The sequence below is a fragment of the Marmota monax genome, unplaced genomic scaffold (genome assembly GCF_021218885.2).
Source record: "Marmota monax isolate L192 unplaced genomic scaffold, Marmota_monax_Labrador192_F-V1.1 WCK01_AAM20220418_F8-fsc00004, whole genome shotgun sequence".
NCBI classification, from domain to species: domain Eukaryota; kingdom Metazoa; phylum Chordata; class Mammalia; order Rodentia; family Sciuridae; genus Marmota; species Marmota monax.
The window spans coordinates 13,427,456-13,453,809 of NW_026692881.1; the positions used below are offsets into that span (position 1 = coordinate 13,427,456).

Below are 26,354 nucleotides of genomic sequence, written 5' to 3' on the forward strand. Positions count from 1 at the left end.
GTTGTGGCCAAATTGTTGTCCCCCAAAGACTGTGGCATTTTATACTCTCTCTGAAAAGGGTGGGGTGGAGGGTGGTTCTAACTTTGGACAAAAACAAAGTTAGAACTTTGCTTTTTACTACTCACACTTTAAACAACAATAAACTCCTTGGAGTTTAAAGACACAAATACAAAAAAAAAACAGAACTATTATAATAGAAAATTTTAAAAATTTATTTAACATTAGGGTGCTGGCTGTGCCTTTATGAAACACTGAAAACTTGAAAGCCATAGAGAAAAACTAAGGTTCTACCCTGTAACCATTTAAAATATGAAAAACAAATCCAAAAGATGAATAGACTGGGAGAGAATATTTGCAAACTAAGACAAATTGTAAATGTTGCTAGTATGTAAATAACTCCTTCAAATTAATAAGAAAGAAATCTATAAACAAGGTAATAAAAATAAGCAAAGGAGAGGAATAAAAAATTCAGAGAAAAATATAAACAGTCACGAAGACTGTGAAATGTTCGTCCTCAGAGGTAAATCAAGAAATGCACACCGAAATGGTTATCCTTATTGCTGTGAAATGGGCAAAATGGAAAAAGGTGCTAATAGCCGGTGCTGTTGGAGAATGAACACATCTAATCACTCTCACAAAGGGACCGTTCTGAATAACCAGTTAGTCAGTTGTCCTGCCATACCATACTTTCTTGTTTGATTGACTGTATTTCAGAGCAAATGAAATTTAATTCCCAGCTGCAGAAGATAGCACCTGAATGAAGTGTGAAATAACAAGAATCTCAAACTGTAACATCTGGAATCCTGCTGTGATACTACTGGGTGATGGAAGTGAAGTCCGTATTCTTTCCAGTTCTCAATATACTGTAATGTAGCTTTCACAATTTGGAAAAAAAAAAAGGGTCACATTCTCATATCATTTCTTAAGCAGGCTGCCTGTTTTAGAACTGCATTATGCAATCCATAGGCAACTTACACTTCTGCCTGCCAGACACATCGCGGGCTAAGCCTGCTCCAACAATGTAAATTAACTAAGAACAAGATTACCATTACATAATAAAAACTTTCTTCTTTTTTTTTCTTTATTTCCAAGTAGAGAAAGAGGAAGTATCAGGGGAAGAAATAAAAGGGGATTTTGATCTACATAAAGAAACCAGTTCAGAAAGGGAAGTTCAGGTTCACCAGGTTGACCTTATTGTACAGAAGAGGAAACTGTAAGTTAAGAGAGGCAAGACCTCATAAATCAGAGAGATGTAAAAAAAAGTGTGGTAGTTGCTGTTGGATCTTTATGGCTGAAAGGGATGCTTTACCCTCTTGTGGTTCAGCCAGTTTTGTGCAGAGGGTTTTTAGAGGGAAAACCCTCCTGTGCAGGCTCACCACTAGGTGGCACTGTGCACTGCTGGGCTAGTTCTGGCCCTGGTGAAGGGCTTCATTCATCTTCTAAGGACAGGTACCTCCAGGCTGGCTAAATCCTAATTCTCCTCAGATACCTGAGACATCAATCCATTTGAAGAACAATTTCATATTTGCAAAGAATCAAAGAATTTGTGTTTGTGGGCTGAAGAGCTTTCTTTTTTCTGGAATTTGTCCATTCCTAATTTTGTTAGTATAAAATGTATCCAGCCTGGGGGGGGGGGGGGTGCTTTTCAAGATATCCCACAGCAAGCAAGTTAAGAGCTACACAGTCAGAGGGCCAGTATCTAGGATGCAGTGTGCATGCAAATGCTTCCTGAGACCCAAGGAAAAAAGTCAATCTCCAGACAGATCATGCCAAACACCTCATCCCTCTCTGAAACTGTTCCTCTTGAACAACTCGGCACCAGAACAGAGCACTGCCACTGAGGAAGCAGAATTCCAAGACGTGACCCTCTGGAGGTGTATCTGTGAGATCAGGAGAAAGAAATAAGCCACATGCCAAGGTCCTCGTCAACCCCTTCATCCTGAACACCCTAGGGTCTGGGCATTCCTTCCTCAGCTGTAATCCCCTCATGCTCAAATGATCAACATCTTCACCTCCCTTCCAACTCCCATTGCTGAGTGGCATTGGCAATGTTCTTTCTCATCCATCATGTATCAATGACGGTTGGTCCTGAAAGCCTCTTCCCACCTGGAAACAAAGATAGAATAAGAAGCATGGATTCCTAGGCACGGCTGGGCCCCCTGCAGGGAAACCACTGTGGGATCTTTTCAAAAGGAGAATTATCTATTTGCTGAAGAGATCTTCTGGGCAGGAGCAGGAGAGGATGATCTTAGACCTGGTAAGGAAGGGCCAGCTGCACTGTGATGCCACTGAGAATACCCTATCCCCTGGCATACCCGCCCACACTTTCTAAAATTGCTGGATTTTCTGGTATGTGCTTCAGCAGCCTATTGTTCAACTTGTCTATTTCCAGAAAGTGAAGCCACTGTAAGGTTCTGCCATGCTTTACTGCTAACAGCAGGGGCCCAGCCTCCCTCAGGGTATCTTGGACATCCAGCCAGGTGTGGTCTCCAAGGGCTTCCGGAAGCTAGAGGTTGACCTGAACCCAAATGTCCGTCCTTAGCAGTATTGAAGATGACTATGTGGATGACGATGATGCAGGTGTGGAGAATCCAAGTCCCGTTTCCCTGGTGCCAAAGTTTGAACACCTAAGAAACACGGAGGCAAGAGCAAAAAGTTTTATTTAGAAGAGAAGAGAAGAGAAGAGAAGAGAAGAGAAGAGAAGAGAGAGAGAGAGAGAGAGAGAGAGAGAGAGAGAGAGATCCTCAGAGGTAGAGGAAGGGATCTGAGTTGGAAGTTGGTGCCCAAGGGAGTAGGGGTGTCCTGCTCCTTTGATAGATTTTTAGATTTCCTTTGTTCTCATACCCTCTCTCCCCTTATCTTACCTTGATCAAAAGGTGGACAAGGACCCTTCCAGGGGTTCAGATGAGCAGTCCAGGGGTCATTCATTAACAAATCTTTGTTGGGAAGAACAGTTCCATGGAGGCAGGTAACCCTGGCAACAGGTTGGAGGAGGGGGAGGTGTCCTGAAGTTATTAGCATTTTATTTCCTTTCCTTTAAAACCAGTCCCCGCTTACACAGGAGGCCTACACGCTCTGCTGCTGCCATGTCTCTAGTGATTCCTGAAAAGTTCCAGCACTTTTTGCGAGTACTCAACACAAACATCGATGGACAGCGGAAAATAGCCTTTGCCATCACTGCCATTAAGGGTGTGGGGCAAAGGTATGCTCATGTGGTGTTGAGGAAAGCAGACATTGACCTCACCAAGAGGGCTGGAGAACTCACTGAAGATGAGGTTGAACGTGTGATCACCATTATGCAGAATCCACAACAGTACAAGATCCCAGACTGGTTCTTGAACAGACAGAAGGATATCAAGGATGGAAAATACAGCCAGGTTCTGTCCCGGCCAGCAGGACACATCAACGTGGGCGGCGAACCTAGGTGGGGAGGAATGAAGGGACAAGAGACATGAGAGATGACAGCAAGACAGGAGTTCTGATCAAGCTGCAAACTTTTATTGTTCACACAGGGGTATTTATATGCTGGGGATGGGGAAGCTCTCTTATCGGCAGTTGCTGGATGTCTTCACAAGGTGAGATAACCTCAGGATGTTTCACGAAGACAGATGGCCGCAGGATGTCTCAGGGAGATAGATGGCTGCAGGATGTCTCCCAGGCAGTATGTCTCCCAGGGGGCTGTTTCTTGTAAGTGTCAGGCTATTCTTTGAAGGAGAACTTCCTTCTAGCCCCTGACATTTCCCCCTTTCTTATATAAAATATTTGACCATACCTTATTGGCCATGTTTTTAGGGGGTGATAGAGGCTCTGTTCCTCTAGAAGGCCTTAGAATATCTCCTGATCTGAGTGAGCATCTTCACTAGGAGATTTCGTGGCCTTGGCATGTTTTTGGAGGAGACAGGTTTGAGGGGGAAGCATGACAACCGCCATGCACCAGAGCATGTCACTCAGAGGTCTTGGGTTTTGGGATCCGTGGATCTATCCTCCTGCAGTCCTTCCTGCACCCTCCGTTATTATGGCCTAACGTCCTCACTCCATGGGTGCGTCCTCCCCCAAGCGGAGGGGCCCATGGAGGAGCGAACCCTTATGGCAAGGGCAGAAGATGGTTGGTCAGAGCTGTTACTTATACTTTTATATAAGAAAGAGAGATCTGTGGGGATGTAAACTTAAGAAATAAGCCTGTGAGAAGGGTAGAACATCCTTTTAAATGTTGGCAGCGTGGTCTTCCATCTCCAGACGATGATAGTGTACCTATATGGGCTTAGAGGCCAAAATATTAATCTGTTCTTTAATAAATTGTACCAGCCTGTTTATAATGCAGGGTCCTATGGACACCATTAAAAGTAAACCCAACAAAGGACTTAATAGGGGAAGAAGGTAGGGTAGAAATCCATTAAGCCCAGTCCAGAGGGGATTTTCAAATAGTTCCCTTCGTCTCTTTTCTAGATCTTCTTGAAGCTGCTTAATTTTAGTGCGTACTATGCCTGATTTATTGGCATAAAAGCAGCATCGTTCCCCTAAGGCCAAGCAAATACCTCCCTTGTTAGCTGTCAGCAAATCTAAGCCTCGTCTGTTTGAAGGACCACTTCTGCCAGGGAGTCTATTTGGTCCTGCAAATCTTTAATGGTTCCTGATAGAGTTTGTACATCATTTATAAGTTGTTGAGACAGGCGACGGTAAGAGTGTATAGCCGTGCCTAAGCCAGCTGTACCTGTGCCCACAGCAGCTGTTATTCCAAGGCTGGCAAGGAGTGGTAAGGCCTGTATTGCCCGCCTGTGTCTTTTGACTAAGGTGTCTAGGCTAGGAATGGGTACAGGTTCGTCTCCTGGGACAATAGTTATATCAGGGAGTAATAAGGCAAGAACACAACCACCGGTCCAATTTGCTGGAAGCCAGGGGAAGGCCGAGTTTCCTCCACACATAAAAACTGTGCCATTGGGGGGACAAAGAGGTGGGGTGGGTGAGGAATAATTTTGTACTGTTGAGCAATTTCCAAAGTAAGTAACTCCAACATCAATATCATAGGTATTATTCTGCATCGCGCCTAAAAGACATAATGTAAAAGTGCCTAAAGGCTGTACTTTAAAAGGAAATCTGGGTTGGCATGTATTATCATTGTCTATGATAGAATTAATAGGAAGTGCCATAGGCATGATTGCCCCTGCTGTCATGCAGAGCCAGCAATCACCAGCAAGGGTGGGGTTGGAATTATTAAGCAAGGAGAAGGTAGTTTCCAAAATATCTAATGTATTGGTATCTAAATCTGGGAGCTGGGATTTAGGCAGCATTAAGGGATGATATGTGAGCTCAGGGATTTGGGGTTTCAAAAGTTTGATTATCTGAAGATGCTTGACAGCATCAGTGGGTCCTCCACCATCAGAGACCCCTGTAGGGGCCTTAATGGGCCAGCAGAAGGGTTTACCGACAGTGCCTTGGCACCCAGCTGACTATAGCTTGGTGTATTTGCCTTCTCCTCCCCGGTCAAAGAGAACGGGGGTATAATGAATAGTGGTCCCCCCTGCTGAATGAGTTTTAGTTAGGGTGGCTTCAAAAAATTGTTCTCCCTGCTTGTTAACACAAATTGAGGCCGACGCATAACAAGAGACATGCATTGCCTGGGTATGCGTACAAGTTGCAGAACAATTTTGGAGAGCTTTACTTGTACTAGGGGGAATAATCTTTGGCTTGTTAACACATACCCATTTAGGCTGATGAACTCCTCTGAGTTTATGGTCAACCTCGGCACGGAAGTAAGCCACCTTAGTCACGCAGTCAGCAGTCTGGGTCCAACTAGTGGGAGCCTGAGTCCAAGATCCTCCCTTGCATTCGCAGGGGGGGCCAAAAAGGTACTCCATGATGTTGGAAGGTGGAGAGTCAAGGCCTCCGTGTACAAACCTGTTCAGCAGAAGTGCCTTAAGCAGGATCCTCACACAGATTGTTGGCTGCATCTGCAAAAGAGGAAAATTTGTCCTTAGGGGGAGGGTCTCTGTTGGGAAAAGTATAAACGGCAGCCATACCCCAGAGAAAAACCCCAACATGGAACCTAATGACTTCTTCCTACCTTCTTCTTTTCTGCAGTGGCGCAAAAAGTTCCCGCCCATGTGAACTCTCCCGCCGGCGCCAATTTCAAATCTCGCTGGCGGGGAACCTTAGCCCCAATGAGAACTAATTCCTGGGCTCCGGAGCTGATATCTGAAAGAACTTGCCAATAAACAGGTTGCCTGCCATTTATCTAAGCCCTACCATCTCCCCCTTAGTTCTATATAAGCACACAGCTTTTTGCAATAAAATTGGAATTCTCCCGGTGAAGTGTCTTTGCGTGGGGAATTCTTTCATTCTCCGTCCCTGGGTTGAGGTAAGTCATTAACCTGTTTAACCAGGCGTTCTGGTAACCATCTTGGGGCTGCTTGCTCTTGGTCCAAAACACAAGCTGAGCCTCGTCCCCAGATGAGGACAGGATCTGGGCCTTTCCATTTATTTGTAAGGGGATCGCGCCACATAACAGGTGGGCGAACAGAATTGGACGAGGGATGCCAGTGTCTGTCTGCGGCCGAATGGCCTTCACTGTCTAGGGTAAGAAAATTAAGGGCAAATAATGCATGGTTAAGGCGATCCCTGGGAGTGGTAAATACAAGGGCGGAAGCCTTTAGGCGGGTTAGCCAAGTTTTTAAGGTAAGGTGGGCACGTTCCACAATGCTGAGGGTTGTATGGAATTCCAGTAGTATGACAAATTTGTAAGGTAGCACAAAACTGTTTAAACTTGGCACTGGTATATGCAGGACCATTATCTGTTTTAATATGTATTGGTTTACCCATTACGGAAAAGGCTGATGAAAGAATTCCCCACGCAAAGACACTTCGCCGGGAGAATTCCAATTTTATTGCAAAAAGCAGTGTGCTTATATAGAACTAAGGGGGAGATGGTAGGGCTTAGCTAAATGGCAGGCAACCCGTTTATTGGCAAGTTCTTCCAGATATCAGCTCCGGAGCCCAGGAATTAGTTCTCATTGGGGCTAAGGTTCCCCGCCAGCGAGATTTGAAATTGGTGCTGGCGGGAGAGTTCACATGGGCGGGAACTTTTCGCGCCACTGCAGAAAAGAAGAAGGTAGGAAGAAGAGGTCCTTAGGGGCCATGTTGGGATTTTTTCTCTGGGGTATGGCTGCCATTTATACTTTTCCCAACAGCTGAAACAAGATGAGAAAGGACATCTTTGGTAGCCTCTCCAGAATGTGGTGATGCAAAAATAAAGCCGCTGAAGGTATCTATAGAAACGTGTATATATTTGGTTTTTCCAAATTCAGGAAAATGAGTAACATCCATTTGCCAAACCTGATTGGGCAGTAATCTTCGGGGGTTAACTCCCAAGTGTTGAATGGGGAGAGAGACAGCGCAAGCAGGGCATGCTTTTAGTATTTCTCGTGCCTGTTGCCTGGTAATTTTACAAAGTAATCGAAGGCTCTGGGAATTTAGATGGTGAAGATTGTGTAACTCTGTGGCCTTTTGAACGGAGCCAACAAAAATTGGAAAGATGGAACAAGTTGCTGCATCAGCTTAGGCATTACCTTGTGTTAGAGGGCCGGGAAGATCTGAGTGTGCCCTGATGTGTCCTAAGAAAAATGGGTGTTGTCTGGCCTGAATTAGCTGCTGAAGCTGGTGAAACAGAAAGGCCGCATTCGAAGAAGCCTTAATGGCGGGTGAAATCTCCAGCAGGGGCACAGAATGAGCAATGTAGGCACTGTCTGTATAAATATTAACAGGCTTATCAAAAAATGTTATAAAAACTTGTGTTATGACAAACAATTCCACAAGCTGTGCTGACTGATAGACAGTATCAAAGGTGGTAGGCTGGTTATTGACAACAAAGGCCGCACGGCCATTACTGGAACCGTCTGTAAAGACAGTAAGGGCTTGAGGAATGGGAGCCTTTTGAGTAATTTTGGGAAAAATAAATGGATGTAATTGGGCAAAATGTAAAAGGGGGTCATTGGGGAGGTGGTTATCAATTGTTCCCAAAAAGCCTGATAGGGCAATACCCCATTCATCCCCTGTCTGTAGTAAAAATTGGGTTTGGTCCTTAGTATACGGAATTAAAATATTATCAGGGTCTTTGCCAAAATGTTGTCGAGAAAGCAAGCGACCTTTAATAATAATAGAAGCTACCTGAGCAGGATAAACAGTAATAACCTTGGAGGATGTGGTGGGTAAATGGACCCAAAGCAAGGGGCAGCCTTTATTTTTAAAATGTGGATCTCGCTGCCAAAATATTCCTGTGGGTGTATGAAGAGTGTGTAAAATAACCAGAACCAGAGGAAGGTTATAAGAAATTTGTGTAACAAACTGTTGGGCAATGGCTTCTGTGACTTGGTTTAATGCCTGTCGTGCCTTGGGAGTAAGCTTTTGAGGGGAGGAGGGGTGGGAATCACTTCTCAAAATATCATTAAGGGGCAAAAGTACACAAGTGGGTAATTTTAAATATGGTATTAGCCATTGAATATCCCCCAGTAATTTTTGAAAATCATTAAGGGTGTGAAGATGGTCCACACGTAGTTGTATTTTAGGAATTTGGATCTGATTATCTTGAAGTTTAAGGCCCAAATAGGTATAAGGGTCCTGTGTTTGAACCTTATCAGGAGCTATCTGTAGTCCCAAGGTAGTGAGGGTTTTGTAAAGGTCCAAGTAACAATTATTAAGGTCATGGGTATTAGGTGCAGCAATTAACAAATCATTCATATAATGTAAAATATAAATTTGTGGCCACCACTCTCTCACAGGGTCTACTGCTTGAGCAACGTATTTTTGGCAAAGACTAGGGCTGTTGGCCATACCTTGGGGAAGAACCTTCCATTGAAATCTCTGCACAGGGCCCTGAAAATTAATGCGAGGGAGACTAAAGGCAAAATAGGGTCTATCCTCAGGATGTAAAGGAATGGTAAAAAGGCAATCTTTTAAGTCAATAACCATTTTACAATAGTTTTTGGGAATAGCCACTGGTGTGGGAATGCCTGGCTGTAGTGCTCCCATCGGGCGCAAAACTTTATTAATGGCGCGCAAATCTTGTAAAAGGCGCCACTTGCCTGATTTTTTCTTGATAACAAAAATAGGAGTATTCCATGGTGAGGTTGAGGGCTCTACATGGCCGGCTGCCAGCTGTTCCTGCACTAACATGGAGGCAGCCTCCAATTTTTCTTGGGTAAGGGGCCACTGATCCACCCACACAGGAGTCTGAGTCTCCCAAATAATTTTATCTGCATGGGGTACAGGAGGGTCAGGGACCGACACTAAAAATCCGAATACCCAAGTCCATATGTATTTGTTTTTTGTATGGGTTGTATAGGCTCAACCAGTCCTTGTCTCAGTCTCCCAAGGCCTGTACCAGGGACAAAATTCATATGAAGCATTTGATGAGTCACCATGGAATTGGGACTGGCAAGAATAACTTCCATTTGACTCAAAATATCTCGGCCCCATAGGTTAACAGGGAGGTCAGGAACAACGAAAGGAGTGACAGTTCCCTTATTACCCTCTTTATCAGTCCAGCTAAGAGCCCTAGAGCTGACCAGAGGATTTTTTGACTGTCCTATCCCTTTAAGGTCAGTCAAGGATGGGGTGAGGGGCCAACCTGATGGCCAGTATTTTTGAGAAATAATTGTGGCATCAGCTCCAGTATCTAGAATTCCTTGGAATTCCTTTCCTTCAATAAGTAAGGTAAGGGTGGGTCTATTGTGAGAAATGGGCTGAACCCAATACACATCAGAGGAGCCCAAGGAGGCAGTCCCCCGCGGTAGGGTTTGGGTGGTGGAAGTGCCTCCTGAATCTAAGGGAAGGAGTATTAATTGTGCAAGTCTTGTTCCTGCTGGGATGGCCGCAACTCCATTAATAGCTGTGGCCAGTATTTTTATTTCTCCAGTGAAATCATTATCAATAATGTCAGGGAAGACCTGAACACCTTGTAAGGTAGTAGAGGCTCTTCCAAGAATAAGGGCACACGTATGAGATGGAGGGGGACCCATAATTCCAGTGGGTATTATCTGGGGCCCTTGCATTGAGTCTAATATTGTATCGGTGGCAGCACAGAGCTCCAATCCTGTGCTGCCTGGGGTGGCTCGTTGGAGGGAGGCAATTGTGGAGAAGGATTTTGAGGTAGGTTGGGAGTTTGGGAGGGAACAAACCTTATTGCCCCTGGGTTTGTCCTGGGGGAGGTCGGGGCCAGGGGCTGGCCCTGCAGGGAGTTTCCCCTGAGAAGCAGGAAGAAATAGGCTGTCCAAGGGCATTTGTCTTAGATCTACACTCATTGGCCCAGTGACGACCTTTACCACAACTAGGGCAAAGGGTGGCTGGGGGCGGTTTAGCCCCGGTTTGAGACGCTATCCCTAGGCTTTGTTTGCCTGTCGTTCACTCGCATGCAAAATGGCCAGGTTGTTTACAAGTAAAGCAAGTACGTGAGCCAGGATTGTGAAAGGCCTTGGTAAAGGCGGCACCTATGGCGAGACCCATGGCATGGGCCACACCCACCCTGGCACAGAGTCTCATAAAGTCAGAAAGTTCCCCTTTATCCTTATGTGGTCAAAGAACATCCTGACATGCCGGGTTGGCGTTTTCAAAGGCAAGATGTTTTACAAAGGTGCTTTCGCTTTTGCTTGGACCAAGCGTTCCGCAGCTAGGTTAAGCTGGGCAGCAAAGTCGCTATAAGGCTCATCGGGCCCTTGTCGGATTTTTGCCAGGGAAGTGGTAGCCGAGCCCTTTTGAGGGAGGCGTCTCCAAGCATGTAAGCCAGCCGTCTGAATCTGCTCCAAAAGTCCAGCAGGGAAACGCGCCTGTTTAGGGTTAGTGTCAAAGGGCGCATTGCCCACTAGCTTAACATAAGTCCAGGATTTAGAGGAGGCCTTAGTTAAATTTTTTTGAGCAGTTTCCCGACAGTGCTCTTTGAAATCTGCATTCCATAACAGGAAGTCTCCGGCATTGAGGGTAACTCAGGCTAAAAATTTCCAATCATTGGGAGTAAGCCATTGTGCGCTGTGGCTTTCTAATAAAGCCAATGTATAAGGCGCAGTGGGGCCATAGTGAGCACAAGCCTTTTTAAGTTTTTCAAGAAAACGCAGGCTTAATTTTTTGTAGACACTCTGGGTTCCTTCCTGCCTAGGGGTGAACTCCTCATCCTCCTCATCCTGATCTTCCTCTTGCCATCCCCCCCCCCCTTCCTCCTCTTGATCCTTGTCTAAGTCTGTCCTCAGCCTGGGCGGGCTTATCTATCTGACTGCGGGTGACTGGGAAGGCTTAGCCTTTGTATTAGACCGCCTTGGGCCAGCTAGTGTTGACTCCGTGCCTAAGGCTAATGAGCGGAGCTCAGAGTCAAGGGATCTTAATTCTTTTAAAAGTTGGATCTGTTCCCGTCTATGTTGGAGAGACTCTCGCAAGGGAGCCAGGTTAGGCAAGGGAAGTGGGGAAAAAATATCTGAGGGGGCAGTTGGCCCCTGAAGAGCTGGAGCACAAAAGGCAGGAGGGATATAGGAGGGAGGTGGATGTGTAAGTCCTATAGGCTGTGGCGGGGTCCTGAGAGGTGGCGGGTCTTCTGAATGGTAGAGAGCTGCTTCCTTCTCCAAGGTAGCCTCCTCCCCAGGGGTCAAAGTGTCTCCGGGATTTAAAACTGGATAAAGGCGGTTGGTAACCGTTGGAGCCTTATTCATTAGGGTGGGATTTTGAGGGGGACCAGGAAGGTTCCCAGGGTCCTGGGGAGACTGAGAAGGGTCTATGTCTATACTAACTGAAGGGCATGCCGAGGGGGGACGAGAGGTCTTTTGCATAGCCTCTTCCCCAATCCTGACAAGTTTTAAGGTACCATTGTCAAAGGGTGAACTTTTAAGAATTTCATTAATTAAGTTCCAGTAAGAAAAGGTGGGAACAGGCACCTTTTCTGGGCCAAAGGATTCATAATAATCTTTTAAACAGTCTCCTACTCTAAGCCATCTTTTACCATCAATGGTCCCTTCAAGGGGAAACCATGGACACAATTCTCCTATGTATGAAAAGAATAATTTTAAGTCCTTTTTCTTAACACATGCCCCCTGTGTCTTGAGGGCCTCCTTGAGGCCTGACAAAAACAAATCATGTGACGAAACTGCTTGTCCCATGGTGGATCACTCACCGTGCGTCGTCCCCACTCTCCTCCTGGATCTGTCTCTCGGTGGTGTCTGCCGAGGCGATCGCGAGCTCCGCTTGGCCAAGTCTTCCCGGAGGACGGCATTCCCCCTCAGTCAAAGGCTAAGGCACACATTGGGCGCCAAATGTCCCGGCCGGCAGGACACATCAACATGGGTGGCGAACCTAGGTGGGGAGGAATGAAGGGACAAGAAACACGAGAGATGACAGCAAGACAGGAGTTCTGATCAAGCTGCAAACTTTTATTGTTCACACAGGGGTATTTATATGCTGGGGATGGGGAAGCTCTCTTATGGGCAGTTGCTGGATGTCTTCATAAGGTGAGATAACCTCAGGATGTTTCAGGAAGACAGGTGGCCGCAGGATGTCTCAGGGAGATAGATGGCTGCAGGATGTCTCCCAGGCAGGATGTCTCCCAGGGGGTTGTTTCTTGTAAGTGTCAGGCTATTCTTTGAAGGAGAACTTCCTTCTACCCCTGACAAGGTTCTGGCCAATGGTCTAGACAATAAACTCCGGGAGGACCTAGAACGACTGAAGAAGATTAGGGCCCACAGGGGACTGCGCCACTTCTGGGGCCTTCGTGTCCGAGGCCAGCACACTAAGACCACTGGGCGCCGCGGCCGCACTGTGGGTGTATCTAAGAAGAAATGAGTCTGTAGCACGCCGTCTAATAGAAGAAAAAGTTGGCTACGATCTACATACTGTGGGGTCGGGCTCCAAATTCCTCAATAGGACACCCATAGCACAAAAGTTAATAACTAGAATCAACAAATGGGACTTACTCAAACTAAAAAGTTTTTTCTCAGCAAAAGAAACAATAAGAGAGGTAAATAGGGAGCCTACATCCTGGGAACAAATCTTTACTCCTCACACTTCAGATAGAGCCCTAATATCCAGAGTATACAAAGAACTCAAAAAATTAGACAATAAGATAACAAACAACCCAATCAACAAATGGGCCAAGGACCTGAACAGACACTTCTCAGAGGAGGACATACAGTCAGTCAACAAGTACATGAAAAAATGCTCACCATCTCTAGCAGTCAGAGAAATGCAAATCAAAACCACCCTAAGATACCATCTCACTCCAGTAAGATTGGCAGCCATTATGAAGTCAAACAACAACAAGTGCTGGCGAGGATGTGGGGAAAAGGGTACACTTGTACATTGCTGGTGGGACTGCAAATTGGTGCAGCCAATTTGGAAAGCAGTATGGAGATTTCTTGGAAAGCTGGGAATGGAACCACCATTTGACCCAGCTATTCCCCTTCTCGGTCTATTCCCTAAAGACCTAAAAAGAGCATGCTACAGGGACACTGCTACATCGATGTTCATAGCAGCTCAATTCACAATAGTAAGACTGTGGAACCAACCTAGATGCCCTTCAATAGACGAATGGATAAAAAAAAATGTGGCATTTATACACAATGGAGTATTACTCTGCATTAAAAAATGACAAAATCATAGAACTTGCAGGGAAGTGGATGGCATTAGAGCAGATTATGCTAAGTGAAGCTAGCCAATCCCTAAAAAACAAATGCCAAATGTCTTCTTTGATATAAGGAGAGTAACTAAGAACAGAGTAGGGACGAAGAGCAGGAGAAGAAGATTAACATTAAACAGGGATGAGAGGTGGGAGGGAAAGGGAGAGAGAAGGGAAATTGCATGGAAATGGAAGGAGACCCTCAGGGTTATACAAAAGTACATACAAGAGGAAGTGAGGGGAAAGGGAAAAATAATACAAGGGGGAGAAATGAATGACAGTAGAGGGGGTAGAGAGAGAAGAGGGGAGGGGAGGGGAGGGGAGGGGGGATAGTAGAGGATAGGAAAGGCAGCAGAACACAACAGACACTAGTATGGCAATATGTAAATCAATGGATGTGTAACTGATGTGATTCTGCAATCTGTATATGGGGTAAAAATGGGAGTTCATAACCCACTTGAATCAGAGTGTGAAATATGATATGTCAAGAACTATGTAATGTTTTGAACAACTAACAATAAAAAATTTAAAAAAAAGAAAAAGAAATGAGTCTGTAGGTCTTTTCTGTTAATAAATAGTTTATATACTGAAAAAAAATAAAACCAGTCCCCATCTTCCCTATCCTACTGATCATATATCTGTACTAGATGACTTTTGCCCCCTCCTCATTGATACAAAAAAAGCATCACAGGTGACAGCACTGCTGAGCCTAGCTTCCTCCATACCAGTTCAGTACCTAGAGAGAGACCCCTGATGATTCATTCCAAGCCTAAGTGTCTGAGAGCCCTCTAGCACCAGTTCTCGGCTCAAGTAACTCCTGATTGCTGGGAGCCATTAGCCAAGTAGGTATGACAATTTCCTTGCCAGCATACCCCATGTTGCTTAGTGGAAGGACTCGTGGAAATAGGACATTTTGCAGTCACATTGCATCTAAGGTGACCTTGCTCAAGGACCAGGGCAGATCCGGGTTTAGGGTGTTCCCGGTTTAGGATAATCCGGGTTTAGGGCGTTCCCGGTTTAGGACTATCCGGGTTTAGGGTGGATCCAGGTTTAAGGTTATTCCTGCTGGGAATAGGGCATATCCTGCTGCCTGAGTTCCCCTTGAGTTCTCACGGGATTCAGACAGTATTTTTGGGGAGACAGAAGCCCAGTGGGGGTGGATTTGGGCAGAGAACGTGGATTTCCCCAGAACGTGATTGTAGACGGCTGGTGTGAGTTCGGGAATAAAGAGTTGCTGTTTGAATCTACAAGCTGTGTGGTGGCTCGTGATTTTGTGCCCAGCCAGACTGCGGCACTGATAATTCGGGTTACAGAAGAGACGCAGGAACCCTGAGCTGCCTCTGATGATGGTGAAAGAACCACATCAAGTTCTGTTATCCTGGCACCCTGAAGTAGTGCTTTCCAAGGTGTGATCCCTAGACCAGCACAGCAGCATCCCCTGGAGGCTTGTTAGAACTGTCTTGTCAGGTCCCACCCAAGACCTACTGAATATGAAACTCTGGGGGCTGAAGCTCCCCACAAACTGTGTTTCATCAAGCCTTTCTGGTAGTTCTCATGCAGAAGGTTGAGAACCACTCCTTTCAAGATGAATAGTTGAAGGCCTTCTCACCGTGGTCTTAAGCATCATCCTAGTGGCTATTTCTCTAACCTCAGCAAAGCTGCAGCAGTGATGATGAAATGTACTCTTATCGTTCTGTTTTTGTATTTTGCAGTGTATATCATGTCAGGCATGCTGGGCATAGGATTAATCACAGCCCTTGGTTAAGATTGGTGTTATGGGCTGGGGAGGTGGCTCAAGCGGTGGCGCACTCGCCTGGCAAGCATGCGACCCGGGTTTGATCCTCAGCACCACATACAAAGATGTTGTGTCTGCCGAAAACTAAAAAATAAATATTAAAAAAAAAATTCTCTCTCTCTCTCTCTCTAAAAAAAAAAAAAGATTGGTGTTATTGCAAAGCCCAACACACAGTAGGTTGCTCAGAGAATATTCATTATCAGTAATAATGTGCTGACAGATAAATAAATTTATAAAATAAATTATCATCAGCAAGGAACTACTGGTATATACATTGACCCTCATATACATGACATTGAGTGAAAAAAGCCAGACATAAAACATTACATACTCTCTGACTTCACAGGTAGGAATACCAAAAAAGGACAAAACTAGTGAGAGCAGCCAGGGGAGTGGTTCCTTTGATGGGAGGAAGCACTGACTGAAAGAGGGACTGGAGTTTCTACACAGACTCTGGGCTGCATTAAAACAATGATCAAAAAGAACTTCATAGTGGTAGAAATTACTTAAGCATAGAATAGAAAAGCAGAAGATCTAATTAATCACTCAAAATTCTGGTTTTTTGAATAAAGTCACAAAAGTAGCCAAACCACTAACTTGATCAAGAAGCAAGTTAGAAAACATAAATTCAAAATAAAAAATGGCAAAGAAATCATAACCCTTGAAAGAGGAATCGTGGGGCTGGGATGTGGCTCAAGCAGTAGCGCGCTTACCTGGCATGCGTGCGGCCCAGGTTCGATCCTCAGCACCACATACAAAGATGTTGTGTCCGCCAATAACTAAAAAATAAATATTAAAAAAAAAAAAAGAAAGAGGAATCGTAAGTGATTGCTGCGTGAGGTGGTGTACACATGTAATCCTGATGACTCAGGAGTCTGAGGCAGGAGGATCATAAGTTCAAGGCCAACCTGGGCAATTTAGTAAGGCCCTGTCTCAAAATAAAAAAATTAAAGGGGCTGCGGATGTAGTTTAGTGGTAAAGTGTCCCTGGGCTCAATCCTCATTTCTCTGCCCCACCAAAATTACAAGTGACTAATTTGCAAAACCCTATATGCAAACACATTTGAGAACCTAGGTTAAATGTGTAATTTTTTAGGTAAACACAAATTGACCCTATAGAGTTATAAAATTTAAAGGGATTAATTTCCATAGAAGAAACAAACTAGTATTGAGGAAACCTCATAAACCCCTAACCCTAACAGCCCTGATGTTCTGTAAATTTTTTTTCCAAGCACTGAAAATGAAGAAAAATCTGCTATTCCTTTTTGTGACACAAGTAAAACCCATATACTTAAACCTGATACTGAAAATATATAAAAAATAGGAAAGAAAACTCAAGACCAGTATTACTTATCAAAAATAAAAGTGTTAAATTAGGAAACAGAATCCAGTACAGCTTTAAGAAAATAATGCACCATGACCAAATGAGAATGTTTTTCCTGGAGTGAAAGTTTAGTTCAATATTAATAAATCCATTAAATATGATATGTCATAATAATAGATATAAGGGGGGAAGATGTATGATTATATTTGTAGATGCTGAAAGAGACTTTGACAAATTTCAACACCTACTCCTGACAAAAAGGCAACAAGTAGGAACTAATAAATAACTTCTAATAGTCCTAAAGTCAGCATCTAACATCATTTCCACTAAGATTTCTATCAAGGCAAAGATGCCTGCTATCTCTAATTACTACAAATACATCTTCATATTGGAGGTCTTTGCCAATATGATAAGACAAGAAAAAAATTGGAAACCTAAAAATTGGTAAAAAAAAAATAAGTTTTTATAAATGTAAGAATATCTAGAGTGGCACAGGGGCACACACCTGTAATCCTAGCAGCTTGGGAGGCTGAAGCAGAAGGATTGTAAGTTCAAGGCCAGCCTCAGCAACTTAGTGAGACCCTGTCTCAAAATCAAACATAAAAAGGGCTGGAGATGTAAGCTCAAATGTAAAGTGCACCTGGGTTCAATCCCTAGTACAAAAAAAGAAAAGAAAGTAAAAAAATCTATATATGCAGATGATGTGATAGTACAGCTGGAAAACCTTAGAGAATCAGTGATAAACTAAAAGACTAAAAGAATTCTGAAAGAAAGCTTCATATAAAATTAACAGAGGAACAAATTGTTTTCATATGCATGAAATGTGAACAAGTTAGAGTGAAATGTAACCAGTTAGAGGATATAGTGGTAAAAAAAAAAAAATCCCCTGATAATAACAACAAATAGGAACAAGTTGAGTGGCTGGGGCTGTAGCTCAGCGGTAGAGCGCTTGCCTAGCACGTGTGACGCACTAGGTTCAAGCCTTAGCACCACATAAAAATAAATAAATATATACATATCTTTATGAAAAATCCCTATCTAAAAATAAGGCATGTCTTTTCATTTGATCAAGTCTATTTTTCTATCTTTCAGATATATATATATATATATATATGTGTGTGTGTGTGTGTGTGTGTGTGTGTTTATCTATGTATATACATATACGTATGATTCTTTATAAAGATATCAATTCTCCAAAAGTTCATCAGTAAAGCTAATAAATCCCAATAAAAATACAAGTGTATACTAAAATTCATAGAACAAAACAAATACCCCCTGCAACCACAGAAAAAGAAACAGAAACCTTACCAAATATTAAAACATGCTATAAATCCTGCATAACTGAAGTAGTTTGTACTGATGCATAGAGTAGCTGACCAGTGGAATTAAATAGAAATTCCAGTAATAGACCCTAGTAGATATAGAAAAATCTGTATATGATAAGAGTGACATCTTAAATCACTGGGGTAAATAAATTTTACTGGGGCATCTGAGTAGCCCCAGTAGTAGTAGTAGAAAGGTAAGATTATGTCCATAACTTACACCATGCCTAAGAATAAATAAATTTTAAACTCATCAGATATCTTAATGGGAAAATATAAGACCATGTAAGTATTAGAAGAAAACACCGGTAAATTTAACTCAGCTTAGGGAAAGGCTTTCAAAATATCTTCAAGATGGGCTGGGGTTGTGGCTCAGCGGTAGAGTGCTTGCCTATCATGTGCGAGGCCCTGGGTTCGATCCTTATCACAATATAAAAATAAAAAATAAAATAAAGGTATGTGTCCAACTACAACTAAAAAATAAATATTTAAAAAAATATATGTTCAAGTGAGGGAGCAGTAAAAGAAAAGACATAAATTTGACCACATAAACTTATTTTTCAGTGCTGGGCATTAAACACAGGGCCCTGAGCATGCTAGGCAAGTGCTCTACCTCTAAGACATACCCTCAGCCCCAAAATAAACTTTTGAATGAGAAAAGAAATGCATAAACAAAGCAAAAAAAAAAAAAAGCTGATGACCTAGAAGAAAATAGTACATATAGTACAGACAAATGGTAATAATCAACAATATTTAAAAAACAACTCCTAAAAATTGAGAAATAAAAGATCAAAACTTTAATGGCAAAAACGGGGAGAGCTGTGCCCAGTGGTTCAAGCCAGTAATCCCAGCAATATGGGAGGCTGAGGCAGGAGTATTGCAAGTTCAAGGCTAGCTTCAACAATTCTGCAAGACCCTGTCTCAAATTTAAGTAAAACAAAAGAAGAAAAAATAGGAGAGAAAAATTATCTTAAAAATTCACAGAAATATATAAAAATTATCTTTAAGATATGTAGATATTTGACCTCACTTAACAATTATATAAATAAAAATTGAAACTACTCTGAGATATCATATCTCACCTATCAGATGACAGTACATTCTGTTGGTAAGGTTACAAAGGAAACAGGTACTTTCATATATTGCCACTGGAAATCAAAATTGGCACCACCCTTTTAGAGAAGAATTTAGCAATATCTGACAAACACGCACTTACCTTTTGTTCCAGCAATGTCACTCTAGGTGTTTAACCTGAGTATAGGCCTTCACTCAGGCAATACTACACGCAGACAGGGCAAATCACTGCAGTAGTTTTTCTAATAGTAAAATATTGAGAAAAAAAAGTAAATTCCCTACGTAAGTCAGTGGATGAATAAATTTTGATACAACCACACAGTGAAGTACTCTGCTTCTGTTGAAAGAATGAGGATGATCTCTATAAACTGATGATATGAAGTAATGTCCTTGATATATTAATACATTAAATTAAAAAAAAAAACCCGAAGTGCAAAAGAGTATTTGTTGAGAGATTCTAGAGTTCTATAGACTCGCTTCCCAGTGAAAAAGCCATAATTGGTCACAATTAGTTAAAAAAAATTAAATGTTCTGAAAAGCGTCCTAAGGACATACGAGGAATTGGGAAACATGTACTAAGTGTTGGTAAGATCAGCTGGAGTCCACAGCACATGAGCCCCTACCTCTCCCTGGCCGTGCCAGTTTCTGCCTGATGGAAGCCACTCGAGCTGGGTGTGTGGTTCCTTCTCCCCCCAGCTCCCGGTCAAGCACTGGAGTATCTCCCCAAGAACAGGTCCTGGGCATCTGTTATTCTTCCCAGCTGTGGATGAAGAAGCTAAATTCCAGGTGAGCATGGACACGAGGCTGGAGGTTTCCTTTTTACCCCCAGCTCCACTCATATGGTGGCTGTACCTCAGGGCAGCAAGCCCAGAATCCAGTCCAACAGTAGGGTTCAGGTTCTAGAAGAAACCAAGAAGACATTCCAGAGGTGTCTTCTCTACCCAGTGCCCTGCCCACAAAGCACAGCTGTCATTCTGGGAGAAGCAGGACACTGTCCCCACTCCCAACTCTGCAGTTATATAGTTCTTATATATTTACCACTGGACTTAGGACTAGACAAATATCCCAAATAAAATAGTTGATAATGAGTTAAATGCTTTATGGAAATAACTCAATAACCACAGATTAATCCATTTGACAGTGACTTTTATATTAATATTTTAAGATTATTTATATTAAATATTTTTCTTGGGTGAAAAAAAAACTAGAACATCCCAAATACCCATCAACAGGGGAGTAGATAAATACACACAATATTTCATCATATATATATTTCACAATGAAAAGGAACAAACATTATTATTATTATTATCATCATCATCATCATCATCATCATCATTACTATTTAGAGTACCAGGGATTGAGCCCAGGGGTGCTCTAGCACTGAGCCACATCCCCAGCCCTCTTTACTTTTTGAGACAGAGTCTTGCTAAATTGCCCAAGCTGGCCTTCAACTTGCTATCCTCCTGCCTCAGCCTCCACATCACTGGGATTACAGGTGTACATCAATGCTAGGAGCAAACCTCTAATCCAAGAAACAAGTCGATGTGTGCTGCTGCCCAAATGGCAGGGAATATACTGCATAATTCCATTTGTATGAAGTTCACAACAGGCAAAACTAACTAAAGTGAAAGAAATTAGGTTAGTGGTACTCTGGGGAGGGGGTTGGTATGGAAATTGACTGCAAAAGGGGCACAATGGAATTTCCTGGGTAGACAGTGTTTCACATATTGATTGTATTGGTGATTACACCGGTACACATGTTTACCAAAACTCATCAAACTGTACACTTAATATAGGTATATTTTATTCTGCACAAATTGTACATCAGAGTGGATTAAAACAAAAAAGGCAAAACAGTTCCTCAAATGCCTTCAGTCTTCAGTCTTCTCATATCTAAGAGTCCAGCAATAGTCTGATAGGAAGTTCTGGTTATGAGGGGGGCCTTTCAACTAGAGGTTCACTGTATAGTGATCAGGATGGAATACTTTGTGGGAAACACTGCATGTCTTTTTTTTCTTTTTCTTTTTCTTTTTTTTTTTTCTTTCTTTCTTTCTTTCTTTTTTTTTTTTTTTTTTTTTGGTACTGGGGACTGAACTCAGGGGCACTCAACCACTGAGCCCCATCCCCAGCATATTTTGTATTTTATCTAGAGACAGGGTCTCACTGAGTTGCTGAGCACCTCACCATTGCTGGGGCTGAGGCTGGCTTTGAATTTGAAATCCTCCTTTCTCAACCTCCTGAGCTGCTGTGCACAGCTGGATGTCAGTATCTTTAGATCTTCCCTAAAGAAGAAACAACAGGCAGTTGTTAGGTATAGAGTCAGGGACAAATTTGAGGTCTACCACTCATTTGCTGAGTAATCTTGGTCAATTTACCTGACCTTTCTGGACTGCAATTCCTTTCTCCCTTTCTTTCTTTCTGCCCCTGTCTCTCCCTCTCTCTGAGACAGGGTCTGTATGTTACTCAGGCTGACTTTGAATTCAAGATCCTGCCTCAGCCTCCTGAGTAACTGTGATTACCTGCTTGAGCCTGTTTCTTTATTTGCAAAATGGGGGTGATGACAATGCCTATCTTATATGCTTGATGTGAGAATTAAACAAATTTGTTTTTATAAAACACTGTCGGGCACACAGTAAGCATTAAATAAGCGCTAGCTATTCTTATCATCACTATTCAGGGAAGACATTTACAATCTCCTGCCTTAAAAACACAGTCTTGGGTGACACCATTCTAGAAAGGAGCAGGGGAAGGAAAAGAGGGCCCACCCATTCTCTTGGCCCTTTCCTGGTGGATTTATACCCTCATTTTCATACGTTAGAGCAGAGGCTAATGTCTGACTTCAACCCACAACCTGGACAGAAGGCTATGCCATGTCAAAAAGTAATGTAGTCTGACCACACGACAGAGTTGAATAGATGTGATCACACAAACATTTACATCATGTATGTTAAAAGCATCATAAAAAGCATAGCATCATAGCATTTTGAAAATCATTAAGAATTAAAGACCAAGGCATGTGAAAAGGATTTGTAATCCATACAGTGTGGAAATAAAGACCTCCCTAAATGAGAACCCCAGCTTTCTACAGTGAAGGAGTCAACCACCCTCTCTTGCCTTTGGCAGAGATTTGAGTAAGGGTAAGAAAGCTTAATAACAGTAAAAATATTTTTTTTAAAAAAAAAGGAGATTTCAGGTGTGCTCTGACTGAATTTTTAGGCTTGAGGAAGCTAGAGGCAAGCTAGGCAAGAGAAGCTAGGCATCTTAGGTGATTTGTTTGGGGAGTGTCTTCAGCCTTTTCTGGTTGGTTTTGAGTTGAAAGCTGGGAAGAGAGAGTAAAATGGGGAAGCAGGGCGTCACTGAGCAAGTCCTTACTAGGCTGGGTGGATTGCTGCAAAGGGGTGGTTTGGCTGCTTGCACTGGTAGCTGCAGAGGGAGGAAGTCCTATTGTTATATACAATCAGTCTCTCCAGTGGTTAGAGTGTATGATATATGAAGCTTGCACGGACTGGCAAAAAAATTAGATGTCCCAAATGGTCAAAAACTGTAAGTATTCTATTTCTAGATTTAGATTTAGAAGTAGCTACTTCAGTAGGTTCAAATCATTAAGTGTGATTTATGCAAATTCAGTTGTGAATGCTCAAGGAAAAAGAGAGGAAGGTGGATTCAACTCTTATTCTGCACAAGTGTATGTCACAGGCAATGAAGACCACAGTCTGGATGGTCTTATAAAAACAGTTGGGAGAGTTGACAGGGGTGTAGCTCAGTGGTAGAGTGCTTGCCTACCACTCCCAGCACCACAAAAATATAAATTAAATTAAATGGGTTGGGATGACTAGCTCAAAGGAACAAACTGCAGAGTTAATTTTTTATCTACAGTTATCAATGCTTATTGAGAGTTAGGAGCATCAGCCTGAGGTGTTGGCACACACCTGTAATCCCAGTGGCTTAGGAGGCTGAGGAAGGAGGATTACAAATTCAAAGCCCGCCTCAGCAACTTAGTGAAGCCCGGTCTCAAAATAAAAAAAAATAAATAAAAGGACTAGGGATCTAGCTCAGTGGTAAAGCGCCTGTGGTTTCAAGCCCCAGTACTGAAAAACAAATAGGAACATAATAAGTCCCATTTGTCTAATTGGGACTCCACCGATATTGAAATTTTTCTGTATAGAAAAGGGCAAATCAGCAGTGAAAAGGAAATCCAAGTGTAGCAATTGAGAAGTAATTGCCAACTATATGTCAGATGAGGGGTCACTATTCAGAATAAAAAAGAGCTCCTCAACAACTGAGCTCCTCTACTCAAAATAGCAACTTGAAAAACCAACTGAAAAATGAGCAAAGGACTCGAATGGACATTTCTCCAAAGAGGATGTATAAACAGATAACAAGCACATGAAAGGATGCTCAACATCACTAATCATTAGAGAAATGCAAATCAGACCTACAGGATGTCACCCCATCCCTATTAGGATGACTAAAATAACAAATGCTGCTGAGGATAAAGAGAAATGGGAATCTATGAGCACCATGAGATTGTAAAAAGGTGCCGCTGCTATGGGAAAGAGTGTGGCGGGCTCTCAGAAAATTTAAATGAGAATTCCCATATGATCCAGTAATGCTACTTCTGGGTACACGATTTCTGAAAGAACTAAAAGTGGGTTTTTGTTATGATTTGGATCTGGACTATTCCAAGCCTCATGTATTGAAGGCTTGGTCCCTGTTTGAGTCAGTTTTTGCCTTGCTGTGACCAAAATATCTGACAAGAACCACTGAGAGGAGGAAAAGTTTATTGGGGTCTCACAGTTTTAGAGGTCACAGTTCATAGATAGCTACCTCCTCGGCTCCTCGCCCAAGGTGAGGCAGCACATCATGGCGGAAAGGCCCAGCAGAGGAAAGCTGCTCGGCTACTAGCAGGATCAGGAAGAGAGAGAAGGGGGAAGGGAAGTAGGGAAGATGCACTGTTTCTGGGGATGCAACACCTCCCCCAGCTATGCCCCATCTGCCTAGTTCCCACTCAATGCATTAAAAGTAGAATGGGTTGATTAGGTTACAGATCTCACAATTCAATCATTTCAAGTCTGAATATCCCTACAGAAACACAGGCGATTTGGGGGGACACATCCTATCCAAACCATAATAGTCCTCAACACAGAAATGTTCAGAGGTGGGGCTTTGGGAAAAGGATAGGATCAAGAAGACACCAAGTTCATCAATGGAGGGGCTGGGGTTGTGGCTCAGTGGTAGGGTGCTTGCCTAGCATGCGTGAGGCACTGGGTTCGATTCTCAGCACCACATACAAATAAGTAAAATAAAGGTCCACCAACAACTAAACAATATTAAAAAAAAAAGAGTTCATCAATGGATTCATCCATGGATAAGTCCATCACTGAATGGGCTATTAAGGAGGTGCAGCATGTTGGAGGAGGTAGGGAACTGGGGGCATGATCTTGAAGGGTATATCTTGTCCCCATACGTTTCATGTGTTTCCCCTCCCCACTCTCTCTATACCTCTTTCCTTCCCTGCTGCCAGGAGGTGATCTGCTCCTGGATGCCATGCCCCTCAGCAGAGCCCCATAGCAATGGAGCCAGCCAACTGTGGACTGAAACCTCTAAAACTGTGAGCCAAATATATCTGCTCTCCTTTAAGTTGTTTGCTCATGTATTTTGTCACAGTGACAAAAATCTGACTAACACAGAAAATGGGTTCGAAGAAGCATGTATGTGGTTGTTGATAGGACTATACTTGACAATGTGGTTCAGAAACCTTCAAAATAGGTTTGTGGGAAGAGTTTGGGAAGGCTTTGAGATGAAGCTAGAAAAGCCCTAGAATATTGTAAGTGACACTTAATGGATGATTCTGGTGTGAGCTCAGAAGACCAGAATGCTCATAGGAATATACCCAATGAAGACTATGCTCATGGGCTGGAGATGGTGGTGCACACCTGTAATCCCAGTAACTCAGAACGCTGGGGAAAGAAGATCTCAAATGCAAGGCCAGCCTCTGCAACTTAACAACACCCTGTCTTGAAATAAAATTACAAAAGGCTGGGGATATAACTCAATGGTAGAGTGTCCCTGGGTTCAATCCGAAGTACCATACCCGCTAAAAGACTGTGCGAGCGGTGTCAGATGCAAATAGGATTCTATTGGGAATAGGAGTAGAGGTCATTCTTGTTACATTCTGGCAAAGAACTTGTCTACATTTTCCATGCCCTGAGAGTTTGTGTGAAGCTGAGTTTAAAGGTGATGAACTAATTAATCTGGTAGAGGAAATTTCAAGGCAACACAACATTCTGATGATCGCATCTGTATTGCTGGTGGATGTAAGCCAGATTAACAGTGAGAACTGGGGGAAAGAAGCAGAATGGAAAGATTTGGAAATCTTATAGTTTGTATAGAAAACTCTATAAAATTGGAGCCAAGTAAGGTAAAGTTGCTGAAGAGATTAGCATCATTAAAAAGAAGCCAAGTACTTTGTACTGTTATGATATATCTATATCCTTGAGAGCATCTCAGGAGTTGGCCAGATCCCACCCACTGCAGACTCCAGGGTGTGAGGGTATAAACTCATTTGAAAGACTGTGAAAAGTGTCAGCACCCTGCTCCCACAGAGCCTCCTAGGAAGTTGTTTTCCCAGGATTCAGTTGACTGTGCTCAGCCATCCAGGCACTCTTCGGTGGTCCAAGTGGGCTGGGCTACTGCTCAAGCTGGAAGCAGACCTTAGTGCAGTCCACATGGTGTTGGTTTTGCAGAAACACAAAATGCAAAAGTTGTAGGGTCATGGAGGCTTCCACTGAAATTTCAAAAGAAGGCCTGGGAGATCAGGCAATATGGGGTGGGGCAGCCCCTGAGAGAGAGATGCATGAGGTTGTAAGAGTGAAGCTGAAGCTGCAATGGAAACCCCAGGAAGTCAAGATGCAAGAAACATGGACTATCTGCTGAGGACAGCTACAGGCAGCAAGTCAGTGCAGGAGGGAGTTCACCTGGCCCGCAGCTGGCAAGGTCATAGGAGTGGGATCTTTAGAACTCACATCTTACCATACATGCCCCACATGCAGGACATGGGGCTATAGAATTTAATGTTCTCCCTGCTGGGCTTTGGTCTTGCTTTGGTCTCAACTCTCCCTTCAGCCCTTCTTCATCCCTTTTGAGGTGTGGAGTATTAATCCTGTGCCTTTCCCACCACTGTGTATTAAAGTGTGTA

The 26,354-nt window shown here is 43.2% G+C and overlaps 1 protein-coding gene and 1 long non-coding RNA gene across 3 annotated transcripts; one reads left to right on the top strand and one right to left on the bottom strand.

Moving 5' to 3' along the window:
- Nucleotides 1-1,685: 1,685 nt before the first annotated feature.
- On the bottom strand, nt 1,686-21,440 carry LOC131424391 (uncharacterized). Of its 2 annotated transcripts, XR_009227296.1 has the most exons (7): nt 20,006-20,054; nt 19,777-19,928; nt 16,148-16,213; nt 12,143-12,321; nt 5,896-5,948; nt 2,865-3,420; nt 1,686-2,627 (listed from the first exon to the last, which is right to left on the bottom strand). It is a non-coding gene; the product is annotated as an uncharacterized LOC131424391 (long non-coding RNA). The 2 variants fall into 2 exon arrangements; XR_009227297.1 differs by lacking the exons at nt 19,777-19,928; nt 20,006-20,054 and adding an exon at nt 21,341-21,440.
- Nucleotides 3,078-12,809, top strand: LOC124096155 (small ribosomal subunit protein uS13-like). The gene is made up of 2 exons (XM_046449710.2): nt 3,078-3,377; nt 12,640-12,809. The coding sequence occupies exons 1-2, from the start codon at nt 3,087-3,089 to the stop codon at nt 12,805-12,807; spliced, it is 459 nt and encodes a 152-aa protein (XP_046305666.1). The 5' UTR covers nt 3,078-3,086; the 3' UTR covers nt 12,808-12,809.
- Nucleotides 21,441-26,354: the final 4,914 nt, after the last annotated feature.